This window comes from Falco cherrug, chromosome 2 (assembly GCF_023634085.1).
Source record: "Falco cherrug isolate bFalChe1 chromosome 2, bFalChe1.pri, whole genome shotgun sequence".
Classification (NCBI taxonomy): Eukaryota; Metazoa; Chordata; class Aves; order Falconiformes; family Falconidae; genus Falco; species Falco cherrug.
The window spans coordinates 4,932,328-4,957,623 of record NC_073698.1 but is presented as its reverse complement, the minus strand read 5'-3'; the positions used below and the strand labels follow the sequence as shown (position 1 = coordinate 4,957,623).

Below are 25,296 nucleotides of genomic sequence, written 5' to 3'. Positions count from 1 at the left end.
TTTTTGTTCTGCTTGAATATGTAATTTTTCACCTGCATCTCTTAGCTGCAGCATCATTGGTTTAGCAGTCCAATGGCTTAGGGCACGTAAACTAATGAGAAAATTTCAGTTGGTACTTTCCTGCAGGTGGTACAGCAATAAAAATTGATACCAAAAATCATCAAAATACTCGTCTCTACTGCTTCAGTAAGAAGTGTTTTAGAAGGACGTCACTAATAAGAATATGTACTTCGTTAAAATGCTTTTCATCTTCAGAGTACTTTTCCTCTTTCTGTATTCTCAGCTCCCCAGAGATGCAGGTAGATCTTAGTTGTCCCTGCTGGACTCAGGAGGAGAGTTGATGTGTCTGCTTAAAGATTTGTTTCTCTTTGCCGTGAAGTCAGTAGAATAATTGACAATAACTTACTTGTTTTGGTTTTTTTTTTTTTAATTATTTTTTATTTTTGTTGCTCCTAAAGAAATATTTTCTTTTATTTCAGTAAGAAGTTGAAAGAAGCCTGAAGTAGCGTGTCCAGCTCAGCTGGAAGAAGAGTATAACTATGCAGAGATCATGCCAAGAAATAACACATTTCTTTTTCTTTTCCCTCTAGGGCTGGGTCCGCTCTGTCCGATCCCAGAAAGAAGTTTTGTTCCTCCATATAAATGATGGGAGTTCTCTGGAAAGCCTCCAGGTGGTTGCTGATCCCAGCCTGGAAAATAGGTTGGTCCGTTTGAGATACCTGGAGAAATATGTTGACCAGTGCTTGGAGGTGTCTGCTCAGGCCTCCTTTCCTGTGCCAATGGGTCACCGGGAGCTGGCACCTGACCACAGGAAAGGCACTACTGCAGGCTGGGGTCTCTGGATGTGCTTTTAGGATGGAGAGTGTCTGACTACTCTGTCTCAGCTTAGCTGAGGCCTTGTGGTTCGGTTGCTCATCCTGTGAGATTAATTTGGACCTAATTTAATAGCTGTAGCAGTTTTGGTGTTTTGGACTACTGTTGGACTTTGTACTTACTTGTAAATCACATGATGTAGCTAGAAATAACTGTCCCCCAGGTTCTGGAGAGTGCTGGGCTCTACCTGTAACAGCTTCAGGGCTGGCTTGGTAGGCATATCCCCTAGATAGGCACGCCTATTCTATTATAGCAAAATAATGCACTTGTTTTACAGCTTCATTTTGGTTGTTACTCTCAGTTGTTCTTTGGGCTAGGGTTGGGTGTGTTGGTGTGATCCAGGAACCCTCTGTGTGTAACTTGATTTTTAAAATAAATTGTAATGAGTTTTTTTTTCTGTAAGCCTGGTTTGTCCACACCAAGAGCCCTTTCTAATAAAAGTCTGTCCCTTTTCCCCTCACTTGTCCAGCATTGCAACCTTTTTCTAAATTCCTCTCTAGGTTTGTGAATCTCTTCACATTCCCGCCTATGCATTTAGTAATTTTTCATTTCATCAGTTAAGCCCTATGACTACAGTATCTCTTGTGATCTCAAGTGGTCCAGCTAAATTAACAGGAATGGCTCTTCTGAACGTAGTTGACTTTTGTGTAAGTGCCTAGTTAAGCTGGTTTTTTTTCTTGGTTTCTTAGAGATTTAACTTTTGGAAGTGCAGTGGAAGTGCAAGGGGAACTGGTCAAAAGTCCTCATAAGATGCAAGACATGGAGCTGAAAGCTGAAACCATTCGTGTGGTGGGACCTTGTGATACCTGGGTATGTCAGAACAGCAGGAGTCCAACTGGTAGGATTGCTTTGGAAATTAATTTCAAAAGGTCCAGGTGTCCAGCAAAGCATGCTTCTAACTGCATTTTCCTTAAGTCTGAGTGGTCCTGCACTTTGATTTGGCAGTGGTGTCTGTAGGGTGTGTCAAAAGGAGAAACATGGGATCACTATGAAATCTGTCTTCTGGGGCAGAGCTGTTTCTACATGCTGGCAGCTAAGAGCGTGCATATGTCCCACCCTGAAGCACTTACCTGTGCCAGGTGGCTTACCTGATAAGTCTGGCTGCAATACGAATTGGAGAAGCAGTGGGACTGGCAAAACACTCCAGATGGTGCAGGTGGAAGATCCTATCTGCCACAGGCATGTTTGGAATCAGCTCACTGCTGCAGCAGTGAGATGAACAGCTGGCTTTCAAGGGGGCTCAGCACCCAAAAGGCGGAGCATTTCAGAACACTGTTACCCTCTCTTGTGTTCATGGCTCTGCCATAAGCATTATAAAATCTACAGAATAACTAGAAAAGATAGGCAAAAGCATCTAGTTCTCTGCTCTGTAAGGACGATTGAGTTTTAGTAGATAGAGATGGTATTGCATGAGTAGCAATATAATTACATTGACTCCCAAGTTCTCGTAGTTTTATTTTTCTTTCCTTGTTTTCAGTTGTTCCCCCTGAAAATGAAGGAGAGGCACCCACTGGAGTACGTCCGACAGTTCCCACACTTGCGGTGCAGAAACAACACGCTCAGCTCCCTCTTGAGAATCCGCAGTGAAGCCACTGCAGGCATCCACGCATTCTTCCAGGTAGTCCCTCTGTACTGAGCCTTACGTATAAAATGCTCCCCTGGGTTGGCTTCATAGGAGCATGTTAGGAGGGAGCCAGCAAGCATGATGTCTTGACTGCAGGGTATGGGTTTTGGACACGGTGGTTTTCTTTCCAGGCCTGAGCCTGGCTCAGGCTTATGATCAGACTAGCACATCTGTGGTCTTGTTTGCATCTTTCTGCCCATTTCTGTTAGTTATTTTATCCTTTTTGCTAAGTTGCACTATAATCGCCTGCAAGCGTGTGTGGTCTTGTGGAACAGAACATAATATGGAGTTGGTTAACCCATCCTCAGCAGTGACCTTGCAGTCCTTGGATAGAAGCCTCCTCTCACACAGAAAAATCTGTGATGCAGGAAGGCTACCAACAAACTGACTCAGTGCTTCATGTTATTCTCCTCGGTTCTTGTCTTTCTACTGCTGTGCTACAGGTCTGTGTGGATGCTGTTAGCTGAGATTAGGAGACTCCTGTTTTGATGCATTTCAGACTGGTGGGTGGGAGGTGCCTGCGCTTTCTGAGTGTGTCACTCTTAAGCTGTGGGCATGGTACAGGCTTTGTGCAGGTGGTGGGAGCAGTGAATTAACTGATTCCAGATGCCTTATAGAGACAGTGAATTCTTTGTGTGGGTAGAAAAAGGTAGCAAGTCCTCTAGTGCACTTGAGCCCTTTCTTTTAAAGCTTTTCATTGAAATAAACACGTTTTAGTTTAGGTAATCTGGCCTTGGTTTGAGTACAATTATATTCAGAGCATTCCGATTACAAAGTTCTTGTGTAAGTAATTAGTATGGTCCAAAGAACAGGTCAGAATTGTTGAGATAGAATTTCTGGTCCCAAGTGTGCTGGTATTTGTCACCATCAGTGGTGCTTGCTCTATTGCTCTAGGAGTTACCTGTATGGAATTGCATGCTATTTAGAATTGGAAATACTGTGTCAGGTAAAGCTGGGCTTGCATTCAGCATCGTGCCAGCTGTAAGACAGACCCGGCTGTGTTGGGAATCACTCTGTGCCGGTGTCCACAAGGTGGCATTGCCTGCTACGACTTGGGTTTCAGACGTGGACAAGGAAGCCAGACGAGATAAAAAAAGCATAGGCTTTACTTTTCCAAATTAACTCCGGCTCAGACTGTTTAAAATGCTCAAGAGCTGAGCAGTATTAAAAAATATTATTAGTTGAACAGCAGGAGCTACACTAGAGTTATTTTTAAAGGGATAAGGAAGATTTGGTCCCAGCCCTGATGCTTGCAAATCACAACTTGTATCACAACTCTCCTAGCACCAGGAACATCTGTGGTTTGCTCCATTTCTGATGGAAGGAAAGCAGTGTTTAAATTGCCACCTACATCGTCCCAAGAATGTTGCAATTTCCAACTTGACGATGTCAGAACATACTGTAACTGGAAAGTATAATCGGAGTGTTTTCACTGTGCAAAGCTGTAAAGACCTTAATGGTGGAAGAAAATAAGTGGGGGTTTAGGAATACACACCTGAAATCATCTAGACTGTCTGTAACTTCAAAAACTTTTTTTTTTAGCACATTCGTTTCTAGCAGTGAATGACTAATGCCAAATGCCTTTGGTTTGGATGTTGAAGGCTAAAACATCATCTTTAAATCTTCTCCTGAGTGTTGTGGTCCAGGTGGGCTAGGAACGCTGTTCCTAGGCACAGTGAAATGGTTGTGATGTGAATGGCAACCTTCAGTTTGCGCATGAATTAACTTCCACGTTTGTCAGAGCCAGTAGAGTGACTTGAAGTATTTTAGGAGCTTTTAAAAGGGGGAACTGTCCAAGAGGTTTTTATGGGATTCTCATCTTTCAGACCTGTGCAGTTCCCTTCCATGCTTTGGAAAGGAATGGTCTTCTATGTGAAATATGCTGCTTTACAGAAACTGCTACTACTGCATGAGGAATTCAGGCAATTTTCCAAAATCTCGTGTAGGGTTGGGAGGTCACATGACCACTGAGTCTCTGGAATATGCATGGGATTGTGGCAGAGACCTGCATTTTGTATTGATAGGCTATAGTTACCTTCCCAGGCCAAGTTCTGACTCTGAAACTATTTCCTGTGTCGTAACTGGATCTCAGCGAGGAGCTCCTGCTGGGCACTCGCAAGCCAAGGTCTTTGCACCTGTAACCAAGGTAGCCTAGAGCTGTCTGCAGTGTCTTTCCTGCCTCTTGGTCATGTTAGGGTACTTCCACAAAATGCATTGCACGTCCATACAAACATTTTGGTCCAAATTTAATTTTACTGTGATTCTCAGGATGGACGGTAAATACTGCTGCTGCCTTCCTAGCCTTTTAACTAGCTGGTGATAAGGACCAGAGCCTGTCATGTGAATGGTTGCTCTGTATTGCTCTAGTAAAAGCTGTGAAACTGAGCTTTTAGAAACATTTGCTTTGTAATATTTTTTTTTAATTAATGTTTTGTGTAGATAGACAATGGGTTACGTTACATCATTGCCTCTGTCATGGTAATGCTGGCCCACCCTGATTTTGAAAGAGTTCTCTTGTGACAGCCATTAGTGATGCAAAAGAAAACAAATCCTTTGTTCACAGCTGAACTCTGCTAGTTTCAGGTTCTTGTTTGCCTTGACATGCACAGGTGTGATCTCTGTGCTCCACCCCTGATCTCTGTAGTGAGACTAAGTTAGGAAAGTGACAGTGAGTAGAGTTTGGTTCCTGGTTTTGCTCCTAACATGCCATGTGTAGTTGTCTGATGTCTACTTGATACACCTATCCACTGAAAATCGGGCTGCAGATGGTCTACAAGCCTCCAGCAGCACTGCAGAGAAACCCAGAGACAGGGGCTCTTTCTTCGTACATCCTTCCTGGTTTCAGAGGGCACTTCTGGATCTGTGAAGTATTACATGAATAGTTAATTGTCCAGGTACCTACAGCATGACCAAACCTGGGTATACCCTGTCTCTTAAGAAGATGAGAGGTGGGACTGACATTTTCATGGTGGTTGCATGTTTTTAAGGCCTCTCTGCCGCGCAGTGTGTAATTCAGAATCACGGAATGGTTTGGGTTGGAAGGCACCTTAAAGATTGTATAGTTCCAACCCCCTGCCATGAGCAGGGACACCTTCCACTAGACCAGGTTGCTCAAAGCCCCATCCACCCTGGCCTTTCTGTCATTTAACATACTTGATGATTTCTTTTAGTGGAGAACACTGAGAGTGTGTCTTCTGCCTAACCACCATTTTCAAAAAAGCTGGAAGAAACTGAAGTTTTGAGGCTGTAGGGGTGAATTTGATTGAAACTACCCAAAAATATAAAAATACTGGATTAGGTGAGAAGAAAGGGAAATGGTGTAGAGATGGACAGTTGCAAAACCCACATAATAATGGCATAAATTTCATTTGTTTATGAAACACAGAGGAAAAAACCCAAGTAGTAAACATTATTGATTTGTAAATCATGTTGGCATTTAGTTAGTCCCTTGTCTTTGTCCCTGTAAGGAACAGAGTACATATGCTGTCCTAGTTGGGGGCTAATAGCCGAGTTATGATGTGTGCTAGTTGATGTCATCCTTGAAGTTGATGTGTGTTTGATATCTTTAGCTAGTTAACTTTAGTGTTCTGTCTGTTCCAGGATCATGGCTACGTGCATATTCATACCCCCATAATTACATCAAATGACTGTGAAGGTGCTGGAGAACTCTTCCAAATTGAGGTAAGTTGGCTTCCATAAAGTTTGTTTTGATTTTTGCTTGCGGAGCATTCTGGAGTCATTGAAGGTTAGAGGAACTGTTTGTCTTCACAAAACCTTTCCTTTATGTACTTCTGTGATTATTTTTTTTAATATGGCAGTCCATTGCTTCAACTAATAATTTAAATAGATGCATTACACTTTTCTTTTTTTTTATTTTATTGCTGTTTTGTACATTAATCGTCACCTTTTGTACTGATGAGGTTTTTCTATCCCTGGTGCTGTGGAAAAGTTTACAAAGAACAGAGGGAGGTGAAACATTTTAGTAAACAGAAGGATGTGATCATAAGAATCCAAGATATGGGATGGAACACTCAGGACAGCCTACTACATGCGAATATTTCTTGGCTTTGAAACGAAGAATATAATTCACTGTGAGATTAATCCTTGAAAGAAAGTCAGCAATCCCTAAAACTCCTTTTCACCTGTGTATATATTCCTCCCTACAAAGCTACTCCTGTTGTATATAGGGATCTTCCCCCAATATTGCCAGGTCTTCCCAGCCATCTGCCAAATTACTGCCACAGTCTATCATTATATGAAGTACTTCACATCTTGGGTCAAAATCTCCTATAAACTTCAATACAGCTGTAACTGCTAAGACCTTCCCCACAGATTCTCATGATTCCTAACCCCCACATCCATGAATCATAAGAAATTCCGCCTGCCTTTTATACTTCTATATTTGAAATCCACTCTTCTGTCTCAAACAATTACATCCATTGCCACTTACGCTTACTGGCTCCAGCCTTGCTGGTGAATCATCTGTAAACCCAAGAAAAATTGTTGAGGTAGCAGTTGCTTGCTGCAGGATCGCATCTTCCACACTGCCCAGCCTCATGACAAAGAGCCTCAGTGTACTGGTTCTTCAGGATCTCGGGGTCTAACCGGCACGACTAGTGATTCCCTTCCAGACCAGTACATGTGGCTCAGCGTTTTGCTTGCTGGGACAATAGAGTTGATTAGCTAAACTAAATTGTTCCTGTTTAATTGAGATCCCTTAATGCTACCAAAGGTTTGTTCCAGGCTGTTGCATGCAAATTAAGATGTGAAAACAAGTGACACTTAATGATGAGAACATTATACAGTTTGCAGCTGTACAGTGTATTATGTCTTTGGTACAAATTGTATCCACTTGAAAGCTGCAGAGGATGCAGGACTACAGTGTAGGTGGCTGGTAGTAACAGAAACACTGATGCAAATGTTGATTGAGGTGCTAAATTGTGAGGCTGAAACTTGTATAAACTGGATCTTAACTAAATGCAAAGTTCAAGGCAAATACCTTGTGCCGTCTCCAGTGTGATTGCTTAGGTGTAAATAATACCTGTCTTGGAGAAATACAGTGACAGCTGTGCTTGAAAGGTGTAGATTAAGTGCTGAGTCAGATCCCATTAAGCAGCCTGTGCTACAAAGAAAGGGCTTCAGAAACCCGATTGCTCCTGGGAAGTTCTCCCTGACTTCCTGTATCTTCTTTGAGTACCGCTTCATTGTCTGGCCTAATTTAGGTCTTGGTTTTGTTTCTGCAAAGCTGGTCTTGGCTAGCAGAAGTCCAGGACCACTTGCTATCCTGCTGCGACCACTTTACTCCACTGGAGCAGTGACACCATTTCTTGATCGTGGAAATCTGGGGAAGTTTTAAATCTGGCTTGGGCCATGCATGTGAGGTTGTCAGACATAAAAATGAGGGTGACAGAAGAGTGTCGGACATAAAAATAAGCACATGCTATTTGCAGCAAAGCCCAGAATTTCTATATGCTTTTAATCAAACCAACCATCAAAACATTCCCCATCTGCTGTACTCAGTTCCTTTTTAAACTAGCCCTTAATTCACTGCTTACACAGGCCAAGGGAGAAAATAAATTTCTGTTGTTCTTGTATTTGAGCAGCAGCCAAGAATTATGGTGATGGGAATCAGTGAAAGCAACCTGCAAATTAGATTCTTCAATTTAAAAAATATTTAAATCCTGTGCTTAAAGTTTTAAGACCTGTCTTCCAGTTGTGACCAGAACATAAATTGGCATCCTATTGCTCATGAATTTGTAGCAGTTACAATATGCCTGCTGCTTACAGGTTGTTTGTTCTGCCTTTTTATTTTTTTTTTTTTTTTTTTTTAACTTTCTGGGGCAGTGTATAAAACTGATAATCTCCCCAGTTTAGCTGTCCTGCAGCGGGTGGTATAGGTTGAAAGCTTTTCTTGAGTAGCCTTTAGGACCCAAGTAGAGGCTGCTTTGCACCCACTGTGAACCGTTGCCTTTTCATAGCTGTCATCTTTACTGGTACAATTTTAATCCCCTCACAAATGCCTGATGGCTGCTCAGGCCCATGCATTCTTTGGAAATGATAGAAAGTGAATAGGAATCTCTTTCACATGAAACTTGGAGATGGAGAAAAAAGTATCTTGAGTTAGAAGGGAAAGGCTTTTTGAAGGCATATGATCTTTGATTCTTAGGCCTCGTAATCATGTAGGATTTGTATCTGTTTATATGTTCAGCTTCCTCATTATCTTTGTTTGGTTTTGGGCGTTCTGATTAGTCTGTACATAGCTTTGGCTGGGATGTTCTCATACTAAGACTTGGAATGGGGAAGAATCCTTTCCCTCTGTGCTGGGCAAATCAGTTCAGCTAAGTATTTTTAAAATGAAGGAAAGAGAGCAGTAAGCAGAGACGATTTTTAAAAATAAATGAATCGCAAGAGGGCAAGAACTCCAGAGAAATCTTTTGCAGTTGAGACTTTCTACACTTGAAAAATGTAGATGTGAGGAGAAACTGCCAGAAGTGTGAAAACAGCCAGGCAGACCCTAGTCTGCATGGAAAACATCAGCAACACCAACTTGTGGATTTCTGCACCTTCAACAGTGTCTGCCTTTGGTGGAACCCTGGTGGGGAGAATCATCTTGCTTGTGCTGCCTTCTTTAAAGTAAATTTACTGAAAACACCAAAAGAACTTTGAGTATTGAAAGCTGGGTTTTAGTAGAATGCAAAGTAAGATGAGGTAATTCTTGAAACTGGGGGAATGCAGATCAGCAGGGCGAGATGGCCCTTTTATTTTTATTTAATCTGAGATTAATTCCTCTGTTCTAGCAGTCTTAGCACCTCAGGGCAGATCCTCGCTTTTTTTCTTTTTTGTCTTCTGAAGTCTAAAATTCTTAGCTGCCTTTGTATGTATGCAAGAAACTTTAATCGGTCCACTTCTGGGGCTGCTTCCTAGGAAATCTGCCTGCCTTTTGTCTTTCTGACCCAGCTGCATGTCTCTTCCCTGCTATTTTCAGTAGCCTACCACTCTGTCTGCAGTGTTGAAGGCTCCCTGCTTTCTGAGTCTTTTGCTTTCTTTTCCACTTTGCTCCCTGGAAAGTTTCCTTGTTTGACTGCCTGCAGCTGCTGTGGAGAAGGTGGAGGCTCCTCTACACTCTTCCAGAGTCTTTCTGGCCCAGGACCCTTCAGCTGGTATGATGAAGCCCTGGATGCCCACTTTCCTTGCTGCCCAGCTGCAGCAGTTTAAAAGAATTCAGCATGAAGCGAGTTAAAAAGCAGTACAGCTCTGTTGGCATTCGCAGCTTTTTAAAGTAGATGTCACATGTCTTTTATTGCCTGTGGCCTTATTCCTTCCTGGGGACCTTGCTCAACACTTAGTGCTGTTCTCTACCTGTTGGCACCAGCGGAGGTAATATGTGCTCTCTATCAGGCTTGGCTCTTGCCACACACACACTTCACTGCATCTGGGTGGTGTTTGACTAAACCCAGTGTCTGGAGATCAGTCTGTTTCATTATCTGAAGTGTAAAACCTGAAGAGCCATCCAGGTATTGTTCTTCTATAAACTGTATGCAGAGATTGTATGGTGTTTGACTTCTGGGTGTTGGGTTTTTTTTGCCACCTGCTCACAGGAGTGAATGTAACATTCTCTAGACCCCTGAGGGCGGTAAGTTCATGGCTGTGCCTTCTGTGGTGCCAGAAATGCGTGCCTGCTGCTGAAGATGCAGAAGCTTACTCCTACTGTTCCTTTGGTACTACTGAAAACCAGCCTTGTCAGCACCAGTGAAGGTTGGGAGCTGCTGGGGAGAATCACAGTTAAATCCAACAGTGTTAGTGCCTGTCAGCTGTTTCCCCCTTTAGAGATGCATCATGGTCTGGGAAGTGGCCAGTCTACATGAGACTGGGACTTCAGAGAGGTGCTCAGCAGGGATCAGGATAAGCTGGAACTGAGCTGAAGGAAGGCTTGCTCTTGCATGTTTTCTAGCTCTCCCAGTTTCTGCTCATCATTTCTACTTGGTTCTTCTCTGCCTGTAATTCCACTCCATATTTATGAGATGTTTGTCTCAGCAGAGCCAGCTGCCTGTTGCTCAGTACAAGTCCAGCTGGTCAGAATTAGGACTGGAATCGCAAGGAGGACTTCTTGAAGTTATGAATTTTGCAGTGGTTGTCTAAAAAGGAAAAGCCAGTCATGTTTGTAATGGAACATCACAGAGGGCAGGTCCAGATTAGCGTTGTGGTGATGTGAGGCTTCAGCATTATGGTGTTGTGGGCCTCGGCTAGAGCTGTAGCAGTGATTTCTATAAGCTTTACAAGTCTTCTCTGATCCCTTCATGCATTTGGCTTGCTTAGAGTGAAAGACAGAATCAAATGGTTTATGCTCTCCTGAAGCTAACTGCCTCAAGTAAAAGTTAATACAAGACTGACATCAAAGAGAATAATTTTAAATCATTAGGCATTTGAGGAGATGGAGAACAAAACGGGTATTAAATGCAGTTGCTCTTGTATTTAGAATGAGAATAAAAAGCCTTTGATGTTGACGTTGAATCCTAGTCTGTTTATAGCGTGTTTTTACTCTGAGACACCAAGATATTTCATACAGATTCCCCCTCCATCTTTTCCCATTGTAATTTGGGTAGTTTTCGGCTGGGGAATCAAGACAACTTGAAAGCAAACACATTATTCCCCACTCTCCACCCCCTGAATCATTTATCAGGTATCTGTTTTGGATTGGGAGATGGGGAAGAAAGTCCATCTAATTGAAATAAAAGCACCACAATGTTGTTGCTTCATTTTGCTAGTCATGGACATGAAAAACAATCTCGCTGGGTGTCAGTAGTGAAGGGATAGCATCACCTACTATTTATTATTTGTCTTCTACCAGTGGCTATGGTTGTATATAATAAAGAAGCAAGCCTGGTCTAAAAGGCTGAGCATAAATCTGGGGCACAGGCACTTGAAAGCATTGCCCTGATCCTGTGCTTGAATGTGTAAATAGGAGGAGCAACCTCTAGTAGGTTAGTTGATATTTGTACATGTGAAATGTAAAGTTGTTAATTACGGGATAGCCCTGTGCCGAAGGGTCCCTTCTAAAGGAAAAGAGAGGCATTTCATTTTTGCTTCGTAGCAAGTGGATTGACTTGTGCAGCTCACAACACCCGTTCATCAAGCTTTGTCTCAAAATGAGGGAGAGGAAGTGGGCGGCTGAGAGACGAGGCAGTCAGATGGTGATGTGGGAGTAAAATTTTGTCTAAATATTGCTATATTCATTCTTCATCTTGTGTTGGAAGCCATCCAGGTGTTGCTCACAATGGAGACATGCATCTTGGGATCTATCAGTGGCCTCTCAAACTGGCTGCAGGTTTTTTAAGTACAGTTCTGCTGTTGACTTTTTCATGCTCTTCCTCCAGTCACTGTTGTGTCTATTTTCCCGTTGCCTCCCTGAGATTACATCTGATTTGGAGAATGAAAAATTATACAAAGTCATTATAAATAAACCAAGCCCCAGCTCCTGGAGACAGCTGTATCCTGTTTGTGGATTTGGGGGGGAAATGTTGAGATTTCATGGCTGATTTCTTCTGTTCTTTTCCTGCTTCCAGTCTGTCTCTTTCTTCTTGTTTAGAAGTTGCATCCTACAGGATTAGGTGGGATTTTTCACTGGTGGAATAAGGAACATAGCTGAATTAAGCTTGCGGTAGGGGAAGCTGGAGTGGTACGTGGCTCTTCTCTTTAGTGTTCTGGCTGTGGCTCTGGAGCTGTGGTATGGGGATATTTGTATGTTTATTAATATCCTTATTGTTTTTGAGCAAATATTCTGGGTTTATTTGAAGAAAACAATAGGGGCCTGCTTATGCATCCTTGGGTTTTGTTGTTTGGTTTTTTTAGAACTGCAAAACCTATGAAACAAAGGAAGCAGTCACAGCCACGAATTGTCATATTTTCATTGATCTCGGTAGAGCAAGGGGAGCTTGCTCTTTTCTTTGGTGTGATGCTGTGAAGAGATAAAACTGCCTTGAGATCTGAGGTCTTTGGCAGTCTCTGTTTAATCTTTGCGATGAGCAGCATTGCTTTTTGAAAACAAAAGCAACACCTTCCAGCTCATTGAGAAAAATGGCAGGTTGTAGAATATCAAAGGCTGGCAAACAAGCCTGAGCCTAGCAACCTTCCTGTGACAAAGCGGGTTGGGGGGGAGTAGGGTGGCTGGAGGCTGTGGCGTACTTAGCTGAGGTAGCAACATTTAGAGTAACTCCTAGGAACTACACTTGGAAAAGTGGGTAGTTTGAACTTATCTCAGAAGAAAGTATTCGTTTGGCAGTGAATGTAGATCAGCCAAACTTCAGATTCAGTTTGAAATTCCTGTCTTTCTCCTGAATCTTTGACTCCTCCAAAGCTTAGGGATGACGGTGAAATATAGAAAATGCTGAAATAATACCCTCATTTTTCTTCATGGGTTTTTTAAAATCTCGGAATTATGACCTCTAGAGATCATGTAATCCATCTCACCATGCTCAAACAGAATCAGCTAGAGCAAGTTGCCCAGGACTCTGTCTTGCTGAATTTTTAATATCTCCCCAAATGGAGACCTCACAGCCTTTCTGGGCAACCTGTTCTAGTGTTTGACCACCCTCACAGCAAATAAACGTTTATTCTTGTTTTCAGATGAAATTTCACGTGTCTTCTTAAAATCTGTGACTATTGTCTCTTGTCCTCTCAAGTGAGCACTGCTGACATGAGTCTGGTTCCTTCTTCATTCCCTTCCATCAGGTGTTTATACACAAGGGTAAGATCCCTCCCTGGCCTTCTCTTCACGCTGAACAGTCCCAGCTTCCTCAGCCTCTCCTCATATGAAAGATAGTGCAGTCCATTAATCATCTTTGTGGCCCTTTGCTAGGTTCTCTCCAGTATGTCCATGTGTTTCTTGTACTGGAAAAGTGAGCAATTCATCTTGTTGAGTCACCAGTGGTGTGCAGAGGGGGAAGGATGCCCTCCCTGGACCTGCTGGCAACACGGCCTAATGCAGCCCAGGAGGCTGGTGACTTTATTTCCCCTGAGGGCTCCTTGCTGTCTTATGGTCATCTTGGTGTCTGCCAGGGAAACCAGTGAAGCACAGTCCTTCTGCTCAAATGACTTTTAAAGTGCTCAACACGGAGGTCTTCTAACTTTTCTGCCTGTAAATTAAAAAGCAAAAACATATCATCGTTTTAATGGGACTATTTTTTAGAGCATTTTTCATAATGAAACACTACACTTGCTAAATTTTCCATTACTCCTAGTTTTTTATGCTAGTGACCTGAAAAAAATGAGGAAAAAATGAAATTAAGCATAAGTTTTTTCAGTGCCTATATAACATGTAAGTTGTTGGTGTTTCCAATTCTATATTGTTTAAATTCTGCTTTTTTTGAAGACTGAATAACAAAAAGATATTGCATTCCCTTCTTTTATTTTCTGATCGCTGTTTGTCTTTTTGCAATGGAGCAAATTCATTTGCCCATGAAAAGGAAATAACACTGATTTTAAAAGTGTTTACTAAAAGTCAGTGCACCTGACACAGAAAATACTCCTCAATTTTCTCATCAGAGTTGAAATTGAATTTTGAAGGCAATGCTTCAAACTTCCAAACCATAGAGATTCCTCTCTTCCCCCCTCACTGTTCATCTCAGTAGCAAAGAATGAAAATTACTTTTGAAGACTGGGATGATAGGTTGGCATCTTTCTTTTGTATGTTGCTGGGCAAATTGTTCTTCCAATGGATATTTCAGAGGGATTTTCATTTTGTATGTCTGCATTTCCCAGAAACATGGGTTGTGGTTTCTCCATCTGCTCCCAAACTCCTAGGTAGACAGAGACTTTAGCTATAAATGTGTTACTTTACTGGGGAGCCAAAAATCAGAGCTACTCTAGAAAATCTGCATTTCTACCACTCTTGTTCTCAGACTTGCTTGTGAAATGGTGAATATGTCCTTCCCGACATATTATTTTACATTTTCTTACCTCCTTCGTTTGTATAATGGCATTCCTAATTCAGCTTATCCATGTTTGAACACATAAGTTACCCAATTTTGAGTGAAATTTAGAGCTTGTGACATGCCCACATGCAAAGGCAAGAGGTGAGAAGTGAAGAGCCACATATTCTTCTAGCTTTGTACAAGCTCTGTGCTGCAGGCAAAGTTTTAGGCAGTCAAACTCCATGTAGCAAGTTACTTCCCACTCAGCTGAACTGATGTAACTACTTGCAATTTACAGTCCCCATTAGTTTGAGAAGTGTGTGAAAGAACTACGTATCCTTTCTCTGTGCTGACCTTCCTCTGTCCAAGCTTTGCTGGTGACACTGGGGTTATGCACCACAGTTCACAAACTTCGTCTGCAATTGTTGTGATACCTATAACCTATATTCTGGTAAGTTACTAAAAGTGAAGGTGGGAACTGTGGTGTTTCTACTTAAAGTATGGCTTTCCACTAGACAGAGGTTATTTGCATCAGACCCCTAGAAAGAGAAGTTCCCAAGAATGCTGTATCTTGTGTGGTTTTTTCTTAATGTGTTTTGCTTGAATAGGTTTTAGAGCCTGTTCACAGTCTGAGCAAAGATGGGAGCATTGTGTTATGACTTACCACACTGCTGGATTCCTTCTCAGCAGTGTTTGGGTTGAATCTCATGTAATTTCTTAAGAGAAATAAGGGAAAATAAGCTGGGAGCTGTGCTTTTTGTTCAAACACCAATAGTTGACTTCTTGCTCGTTCTTTGACTTACAGACATCAAATGAGGGAAGGGAATCTACGGAAAAGAGCCATTTCTTCAATGTACCTGCTTTCCTGACAGTTTCTGGCCAGCTCCATTTGGAGGTGATGGCAGGGTGAGCAAAATGTGAAGTTTTTGGCTTGATCTGTGATATCTTCTCAGGTGGTAATTTTGCCCCATTTGTATCCATCAGGTATCTGCCACATATGCCAGAAATAAATAGAGCAGCAGTGGCTGGATGATGGTGCGAGAGGCCAGCCTAGGCAGGGGAAGATTAGACTGCTTTTTAATTCTGGTCGATCAGTTAGTTTTAAAACTAGGAGTCTCCTGCTGTTTGCCATGGATTGGGAATATTGGATGATGATGTAATCTTGTAGGAATGACTGAAGGATTGTTGCTAACAACTGTAATACCTCAAGTGTCTTTTTGTTGTTGTTCATGTCTGGCATGTCATGGCAAGAAAATCTTTTTCATTGTAGCTATCGCATTCTTTTCCTTTTTCTCCTTTTTTTCCCAGGCTTCCTTTTTGTCTCCTTCAGTCTTCTTGTTGTGTTTCTTTCTTCTGCCAGTTCTCGTTTAACTTGTTTCATGGCTTTCCCACTTGATGCTTTATCACAGAATAGTTTGGGTTTGAAAGGACCTTGACAGGTCATCTAGTCCAGCCCCTCTGCAGTGAGCAGGGACATCTTCAGCCAAATCAGGTTGCTCTGAGCCCTGTCAAACCTGTCCTTGAATGTTTCCAGGGATGGGACATCTGCCGCCTCTCTGTGCCAGTGTTTCACCACCCTCATCATAGATTTTTTTTTTTTCTTTCTTAAATCTAGTCTTTGTTCATTCTAGCCAGTAAAGTGATCACAGTCAAATAGTTAATACAGACTTTGATAAAAAAAATATGCTTAAGCTTTTCATGTTATTATTTCATTGAGATTGTTAGGGGTGCAAGTGTCAGTCCGTCAGGGAGACGGTTCCCTTTGATTAGTGAGTTTGGTCCTCATCTACACTGAATTTTCCCAATAAAATAACTGAATTAGTACATTAAACAGATGGAGTCAAACCAGTGCAATCCCTTATTTCAAGGCAGAGTTTTCTGAGAGCTTCCAATGTGGAGTCTCCTTAGACATGGTACTTTAGCCAAATCACTGCTTGCCAGCTGAATGGCTGATAAAGCCTGTCAGAGACCAGATCTCAGGCAGGTAGCACTGCAGCTGTTTTCCACTTGGCAAGGGGGTTTGTCGTGCACTTGCAGTGACTTTAAAATGACTTTTAAAGTGATTAGTTTCTGTCTAGTAGAAATCTCCTGAAAATGAGAGGGATAAAATCCTAGCTTGGCTTGAGAAGATGCAAACTTGGAAGATCTGCTCTTTCATGTCGAGGTTCTGATGAGTTTTTCTAATAGTCTTAGTATTTGCTGTCTGTGCCTCATATCCAGGGTTGAGAACCATTTTTATTTTTTTTAATTTGGTTCATCATTGTTTCACTGTTTAATTGGCTGCTGGTAAATAGCTGCAGTGAAATTGTTCAAAGGGCAAATTTTACGTATAAATCAAAAGGTATAAATTTCTTCAGAAAGCTGTTTTCTGCTTGGCTTGTTCTTTCTGAGAGACACTGTCTCTTCTCAGAACACCTAGATGGCTGTGGTCTGCTGAAATACTCAAGCTAAAGGTTCTTGACGGACAGGATATTTCTCATGTCGTGCCCTGGCTACTGTGAGTGAAGCACAGGTCACCTGGCAGCCAAAGGCTGATGCGTCATCTCAGACATTAGCTGGGGAAAGTTAATGAAGGAGTTTGTTTAACTGTAGGCATGGTGGAGTTTTTGTGTCCCTGAAAGAAAATGGGGTGACATGCATTTGTACATGTTAGATTTAATTGACTGTCATGTGTTGTGACGTTTATTGAAAGACATAATTCCACAAATCAAGTAAGTCCAGAGAAAAAGTGCAGATTGTAATGATTAACTTGAAACACAATCTCACTCTTTCATCAATCTGTTCCCTTTAAATAGTATACAGCCACCTCTGAGATGGAGCAGAAGGCTAAACTGTGCAGATGCAAGACCTGCCTGGTAAATATTTTTCTGCACTGATATCACTCAGGTGCACCTTGCTCTCAAAGGATGGGTAAAAAAAAAAATCAGTGTTCTTCAGCATGCAGTACATCACAGCTTCATGTTTGTATTTTACAGTAGTGTGTTGTTCTTACAGGTATTTTAAATGGATCCAGTGCCATCTAAATTTAGATAAGCTGTGTTTGTTCATAATGGAATGTAGCTGTTTTGTGAACCCGCTCCTTTATTTCATTTAGGCACACTGAGGTTTTGAGGCCTACAACTCAAGTGGTGTTGAATCCCTTCAGTCTTCAAATATAGGTCAGACTCTTCTAGGTGCAGAAGCACCAGTGATGCATCACGGTATTAACCTTCTAGATACTATGAAGGTTTTATCCATGGTTATCAAGTTGGGTCTTACTCTGTGAATAGGTCTTCTACATGATCAAAGAACGTAAGTGCGTAAGAGTAACCAGAGCTCCTTGGCAAATGAATGTGTTGTGTTGATGCTTTCATTGCAAAAGTAGTCAAAACCAGGAGTCCTTCTCCTCAGAAAACAGAAATATTCTGTCTTCCCAATAAACAAAGCAGCCAAAGCAGTATAGATTTGTGTGTTTTGGATTTGATCCTGTGCAATTTACTCTTGTTTTAGCCAGACTAAATTTTTCATGCCCAGAAAAGAAACTATTTTCCAAAAACTCCCTTTAGCTTAAATAAAATATTAACTTGCTGCGCTCTTAAGGCTTTCAGGAGCAACTGGTGCCTGAGAATTTGTGGGAGAAAATGAAGGTAGAAATGCCTGGGAGACCCTTCCCCATCTAGTCTTGGCCCATATCCTGTTGTCACTTGCTGTGGGACATGGGAGCACAGAGACAGATCTTGCAGAAGTCCCGGTAGAAACCAGGGATGGAATAGGCTGGGCATGAGAGGCAGGGAGGAATTTGTCCATGGGGTTTATGTAGGAGGGAACAGAAAGTCAGCTAGGCAGTCATGTCTGTCTGGAGTTGAACTTTTAGCTTTGCAGAGCTCATGAGCAACATCCAAGCTGTGGTTGGAAAAGTCTGGGCAGGGGAGGTATGGGGAAGCCTTACCAGATGTGTCTGGAACCAAAAAGTCTTGTGCTGTCCTTGCTGAGAGTTCATCTGCAGCCCAGAGTATCATGTGCTTATCTGCCTGCATGTTGTCTGGGGCTCAGGGCTCTGTTTTTATGGCAAGGCTGTTTCGTGCTATTCCTGGTAACAGGAGAAAACAGTGAGCCATTTATAATTTCTGAGTTTTTAACCTTTTTTGAGGAAAAGCGGGGAGAGAGGTGTTCCTGCATTTATTGACTGTGCTGTGTGTGCTTGTTATTGAAGGCAAGGTCAGAAAAGTTCGTCTTGTCTCTCAGTATGACACGAATGGCCTAGTTGGCACAACTTCTCATTTCATTGTACTCAATCTCTGCAGTGACAGCATCTAGGTTGACTGCTCAGGGTGACTGAATCATTGTCAGCTGCTATAAATCTGTAGGCTTTTTAAGGTTCTAGAAAAGTCTTTATTCAGTAATACAGCTCTTCCCTTTAGTCTTCCCAGTCTCAGATGAGTCAGTAACGAATGTATGTGGTAGAAGTTTCTAGGACTCTGTGTATGTGTCCCAACTGGTTTTAAATGTCATTGGTTTGCTGTGAAGTCCTTGTGGTATTTCCTTGCCCTGTGATCCTCTGGTGAGGATAAAGGTCCCTTTGGGGACCTGAACTAGGCTGGAGGGTCTGTGACAGCTGAAGATGATTCAGAGGCATGCTGGAGACAGCAAAAACCAGTCTTGCCAAGTACAGCTCACTGGCTGTATTTACTTTTTTTTTTTTTTTTTCCTCCTTTCACCCATCTGCACTTCCCACAAGTTCTACCTGCTCCTCTCCTTTCAGCCCCTCTTGCTAACAGTTTACATCATTGTTTTGCATTGATTTTCCTTGTGCCATGTTTCTTTCCAGGCACTGTCCTGCCTTTCGCATCACGAGCTTAACTAAAACTGCCCTTCCTTAAAAGCCCTAGGGGCTATCCCCTCCCTAAATCGCAGAATAAGTTATCTCTTCATTCCTTGCCCTCCCTACCTCTGTTTCTTTTCTCTTACGAAGCCTTCAGTAGGTTTCTCCTCTCTTGTTCATCTCACATTCCCTTGAAATTCCCTCAAATAGGTTGCCTCTGAGCATTTTACCCAACAGCAGCATGCTAGGAGGTTATGTGGAAGACAAGCCTGCTCTTTGCAGTGGTGAACAACAGGAGGACAAGAGACGATGGGTTAGGTTGAAACAAGAAAAGTTCTGCATGCATATAGGGAAATCACTAAGTGATCAGTCAAGCGTTGGAAAAGATTGCTGAGAGAGACTGTGCACTCTTCATCCTTAGAAGTTTTCAAGACCCGGCTAGATAAAGCCTTGAGCAAGCTGGTCTGGCCTTCTTGCTGACCTTACTTTGAACAGAAGACTGGACCACTGACCTCCTGAGATCCCTTCCAGCCTGAATTACACTGTCCTTCCAAGTTTATTCTTGGCTTTATTCTAATTTTCCTCTCCACCAATCTCATACATAAGACCATCTTGGTGAATTATCTCTCTAGTTCACTTTCACTTCAGCATCTCTTCCCAGTACCAATATTTTTCTGCCTAACATAATCTCAGCTTTTCATACTGTCATCTGCCTGTTAACTTCTAGCTATTGAACTTGCTTGAGGTGAAACGTAACCAAGCCCACTCCTCTGTACTCAAGCGCATCCCCTTGATTTCTAAACTATCATGGGTTTTGCTACTGTTCTGCCTATTCCAGGTATTCTGTGCAATCCTGCAACTGTTTTTTCTAGTTTAGAGAGGCTCTAAAAAAATCTCAGTCAGCCAGACCATTTTAGCTGAGTTTGTAGAGAGCTGAAAGCGGTGAATTTCCTGGTGGTTTCAGAAGATACTGAAATCACACTGATTTCACTTTTAAAATACCAGTACTTTAGTGCTTCTCAAAGAATGGAAGAGATGAGGAGAGAGAGAGAGCGAGCTGTGATTTTGGGTTGGTGTTTAAGAAAATGCTGCAGAGCTGAAAAGGTATGTGTTTGAGGCTGCCTTCCATAGAAGAAGCTTCATTTTCACCAGTCTGGTAAACAAAGCCTTAAAATTTTATTCCAAAATGACTTGCTAATGATGGAACAGATTGCATTGTCTTTAAGCAAATATTTGCTCTACATTATACACTTTTAAATACTTTTCAATGCAGCTGCAGGAATGATGTCCAGTTGTATAACACTCCTGTTGCTAAGAAGTAACAAAAATAAGTTTAATTATTTAGCTTGGATGCATGAAAAAAACCTCCGACATTTCTTGCACAACACTTTAGTCTGACTCACAACGCAGACTATTATAATTAGCACACTAACTTCCATTAATTAGGCTGGCACTTAACTGGAACTATAAAAAGCAACTGTGACATGTCTGCTTTTAATCAATTACCACATGCTTCAGTCTGGTTCATTGCTGCTGCAGTGATTGTTAATGACTTTGTATCACCAGGAGGCCAAATGCATGAACTTTGTAGGTACAACAGTGAGCCTAGGGTCACTTGGCAGATTGGAGTTTTATGGTCTGCATGGATATGATGCTGTTCATCCTTTCTGCCCCCCCACTTTTTGGGGGAGGGGAAGCAGGTAATTCCCTTGCAAGAAGCATAATGAGTGTGCTGGGAGTAGCTGCAGCTCAGCTGTGTCCTGGGAATCCACACATGAAGGGCTGAGTGCAGTCCCAGCAGTGGTTTGGACTATGTGCTCTTTCTCTCCTGATGGTAAAAATCAAGTGCAGGTAGCAACAGAAGAAAAGGTTTGATGCTCATCTGGTGAAAGGTCAGCTGAAATTCTTGGTCCTTTTTACAAGTAAGTTAAGATAAACCATTATATATGTGTCTCGAATCCAGCATGCAGTCCCTTTTCCTTCTCTGAACATCTTGTGATCTCTATTCAAAGCAGTAGTAGGTGCTGTAGGATCCATGTCAGCAGATCCCAGCTTCCAGGTTTGTGTAGGGCCTTGCAGCTCAGCTTCATGAGTGTGCCTAGACAAAGCCTTGGGAGCTCCAGGGGGTTTAGAAACTGCTTTGTAAGTTCCAATAGGGCTGTTATAACCCTCTGCCTGCATGTTCCCTGGACCATAGTAGCCACATTCATGGTGGCTTCTGCGAACTTGTTTTACTTTACAACTGAGGCAAGCAAGAAGCCTGCGGGCAGTCTGTTACCGCTGCTCAGCTGACCATCAGTGGCTTACGATGCCGTAGCAAACTCGGTAACATACAAGAACATGAATGTGCCCCCTGTTCAGGCCACAGCTTTTGCTTCTCAAGGAGCCCCTATGCCCCAAGAAGTGGCTCCCGTATGAGATGCGGAGTCAGGCAGCTCCATCCCTTTTTGCTCCCACAGCTTTCCTTAAAACAGATGCATAGATCCAATAGTGAGTGCCTTGAATTTCTTCCATTTGCTGCCATTGCACTCAAGTGGATTATGGATATAGATACATGTCATAGCTGGAACATGTTGCATTTAATATAGCTTTCAGTAATTTTTTTTAGTACAGTTACTTACTTTGTTTAGTTACTGTAGAATTTGTGGCCTTGGAGATTTTAAATAGCTACACCCAAACTTTGAAATGTGGCCTGAACCATGACTCCCTTCGTGCACTAACGCACCCACTGATGTAGTTTCTTGCTGTGATTCATATTTGCAGAGTTCACAGAACCAGTGTCCATCTGAAAAAAACCCTGATTTAAAGGAAAAAATCCTCTTCATAGCTATTGTAATGCAGTTTCTGGAGAATGTGTTTTTTCCACTCTGAAAGGAAAAAAAAATAACCCAATTGCTCCCCCCCGCCCCACGCTGGTAATGTATTTTTATGACTTAGAGTAGGAGTCACTGGGATGATTTAAGTTTTGAAAAACACCTTTGCTCCCTGTTTTATTTAAATCTTTGAAACATGTTGTATCACTCCTTTCTAGAAGATCTCTGTTAGCTAGGGCATGGGAAATGGTTATTTGAATAAATGCTTAACTATGGTGGCTTTCATCAACTCAGCTTGAGTTATCATTGCTAATTGTTCACTTTATTGACTTTAATTAGAAATAATAATATCAAAAACTAGGACAAAACAAGACTCCACTGAGAATAAAGTACAACAGTGCTGCATAAAAGGGTGGAGGACCCAGGCTGATGAGATCTTTGAGCCTGGAGCAGAAGACATTGTAAGGCTCTGAATAACTATTTCCTTTGTGTCTATTTTCCCCTATTCTCCTGGCATGTGTAAACTAACCACGCAGTGTCTAGGTGTGCTGTGAGTTCTAATAAACAAAATAGGAGGTGCTTTGCCAGATAATTAGGGTATATGGGTCATGTTGTTGTTAATTACTCAAGTGTGCCTGGATCATTTTCAAGCAGAGGTGAATGACCTGGGGGGGATCCTTGTCCCATTTTCTTTTTTTCTTGCCACTGAAGCTGGAGCAGAGGACAAGGGGGGGGGGGGGGGGGGGGGAGCTGGTCCTGGAGCGTTGCAGGAGGGTGCTGCTGCACACAGGACTTGCTGCACACAGGACTTTGGGAGCATGGCCAGACTCTGCCCTTTGGAGGTTGCAGTTGAGGGAAACAGCTGCATTGCTTCAGCCTGACTGGCTGGGGGGGAAGCTGGCACTTCTCAGTCCCTGTCTGGGAACTTAGACAGCATTATTTATTTTTTTATTTATGTATTTATTTTTGGCTGCTTACAAAAGGAAGTACAGTCCCATCTCATCACAGCTGAATTGAAACCTTAGCGCTCAGCACGCTAGCTCTGTTGCCCAGGCCTAAGCCTCACATACTGCTATAAAAGCCCTTGTCAAGATGCAGCTTTTCTCCATCTGCATGTCCTCAAAGGGCAGACAGAAGTGGCACGTTCTATGAGGAATTTTTTAAAACTCATTTTTCTGCTTTTTCTCTGGATAATTTTCACCCCCACCCACCCCCTGCTACCTTTTCAACAGAAATGTGCATTTTCATTGTGCAAAATCCAAACCACCAAACAATAGTAACGGGAGTATTATTTTTACATTGAGGGTAAAAAAAAAAAAAAAGTATTTCTGTCCACCTCTGAGGGTTATTTTTTTAACACAGTCTACCCAGCTGAAGGATGTGAAATAATCTCACTTACCCACAAACTACTGAGCACCCATACCTCACTAGCATCATTAGGAGCCCTGGGCTGCCAGCTCCTGCAAAAAACTAGACCCTGGAGGCATTGGATCGGTATGTTTGAATGGTTGTCTGTGTGCATGTGGTTTCTTGTGCTGGGCCAGAACATCTTTCAACATAAAAATTCCAGCATCCCTGAACAATCCCAGTCATGCTTGGGTCAAGCACTGCAGCCAGCTGGTGTCTCCCGGCAGCCAAGCAAAGTCATCTGCTTGCTTCAATGGAGTGGGCAGGTCCTCCATACTCAAAATGAATATGGTCTTGCTGGAACAGAGTAGAATTAGATCAGATAGCTGGATTTATTAATTTCTTCCTTTCCTAAGGGGAAGGACAGCGTGGCTGACAAAGCTAAGTTTCTGGGCTTTAGGGTCACCTTGCTTTCCTTTCCTCCTCTGCTGACATCATGTGTTGTTTTGTCCTTGGGTTAGAAGATACTGTTTCTAGATTTTCTTGAAATCTAGATTTTGAGAGGGAAGGGGCGGGGAGGAGGTTGGTGGGTGATGGTGCGAGGGACACAAATCACCTTTCAGCTTCACTCTTCGCTGCAGACCTAGTCAGAGGAATCACCGTATTCGTGTTTATGCAGGCACGTGTAGTATTTTGGGGTGAGGAGGAGGGCACTGTACAAATGAATAGCTGTGTGTACTGGTGTGGTTTACTGCTTAGCCCTGAGTCACAACAACCACCTTCTGCCTCCAGCTGTGTCACTGCCATGTGGTGTGACCTTGGCATAGGCCATAAGCTGACGGTGCAGGGATTGCATCTTCTTGATTAATAGCCTTGCTCAGAGTTATATCCCCTTAGTTCAACAGCACCAGCAGGTCTTTATTATCCTGGGAGCAGCATGGAGTCCTGACTTTGAAAAGGAGCACAATCCGTTCCTGGCTTGGGAACCATTGGCGCAATTAATTATATTTGGATTTCAGTGTAAAAATTGCTAGTTAAGGCAGAGACACTCAGGCCTACAAATATTACGTGAGTTTAATTAAAAGGATGATTTTAAGCAGCTTTGGGCACGAATACTTTATACTTCTCTGTTGGTTTCTGTCAGTGCCTCAGTAATGAATTGTCAATGAGTTCAAATGAAGTGAGCTTTCTTGTGTGGCTTAAAAGCTCTCAAAGGGGGAGAAGTAGCTGCTTCTGAAGAGGGTTTTAGTAGTGTATAAAATAAGGGTGAAAGGGGGGAAGTTTCCCCCTTCCTGGGTGTTCGTAGGGTGGAAACCACAAATCCAGCCTGTGCAAGAACAAGCTGCTACCAAGCAGTTGTCCATGCAGAGGGCAGCTGTGCTCCAGCAACGCATCCAAGTGCTGCTGCCTGTGTTCAGAGGGACTCCTGTAAGCCTGGCCCTAAAAGATGGCTAAGCCCTTTGCTGGGCTGCAGCAAGCAAGCTCAGCGTTTTGCAGGATAGAGCCCTGGCTTTTACAGCATTTCAGTGTGTCAGAGGGAGTGCTGCAAGTATTCTCTTGGCCTCCACATTAAGCTCTCCCGATTTTCCCAGAGAACCGGGCAGAGCAAAATACAGTCCCAGAAAGGGAACAGTTAATTAAGCGGCTCTGTGCTGCCTTCTGGTGTCAACCCCGGCAGCGCCTGTGAACTGCATAAATGCACTGGGGCTTGCTGTCCAGAGCTCTCATCTGGGTGAAGCTGCCTGCAAAGAGACTCATTTCAAAGCCTCTCTTGTGTTCTTTGCTAGCACGTACAAGGGCAGTGTTACAGACATTACTGCTCTGTCTGTGATGGCTAAGGAAAAGGGCTCAACAGATTAGTGGGCTCTTTTTTTTTTTTCTTCCCCCCCCCCCGTATGTATGCTTTTGTTGGAGATGAGGAATTAGCAC

General features: G+C 42.6%; 1 protein-coding gene across 3 annotated transcripts in view; it reads left to right on the top strand.

The window, feature by feature from the left end:
- The window catches only part of NARS2 (asparaginyl-tRNA synthetase 2, mitochondrial), a 52,650-nt gene that overhangs the window by 2,668 nt on the left and 24,686 nt on the right, over positions 1-25,296 (top strand). For all 3 annotated transcript variants that reach the window (XM_055701188.1, XM_055701189.1, XM_055701187.1), the window contains exons 2-6: positions 591-700; positions 1,563-1,683; positions 2,351-2,491; positions 6,098-6,178; positions 15,212-15,312. In XM_055701188.1, the coding sequence (XP_055557163.1) occupies positions 591-700; positions 1,563-1,683; positions 2,351-2,491; positions 6,098-6,178; positions 15,212-15,312 (554 nt within the window). The remainder of the gene's footprint in view (positions 1-590; positions 701-1,562; positions 1,684-2,350; positions 2,492-6,097; positions 6,179-15,211; positions 15,313-25,296) is intronic.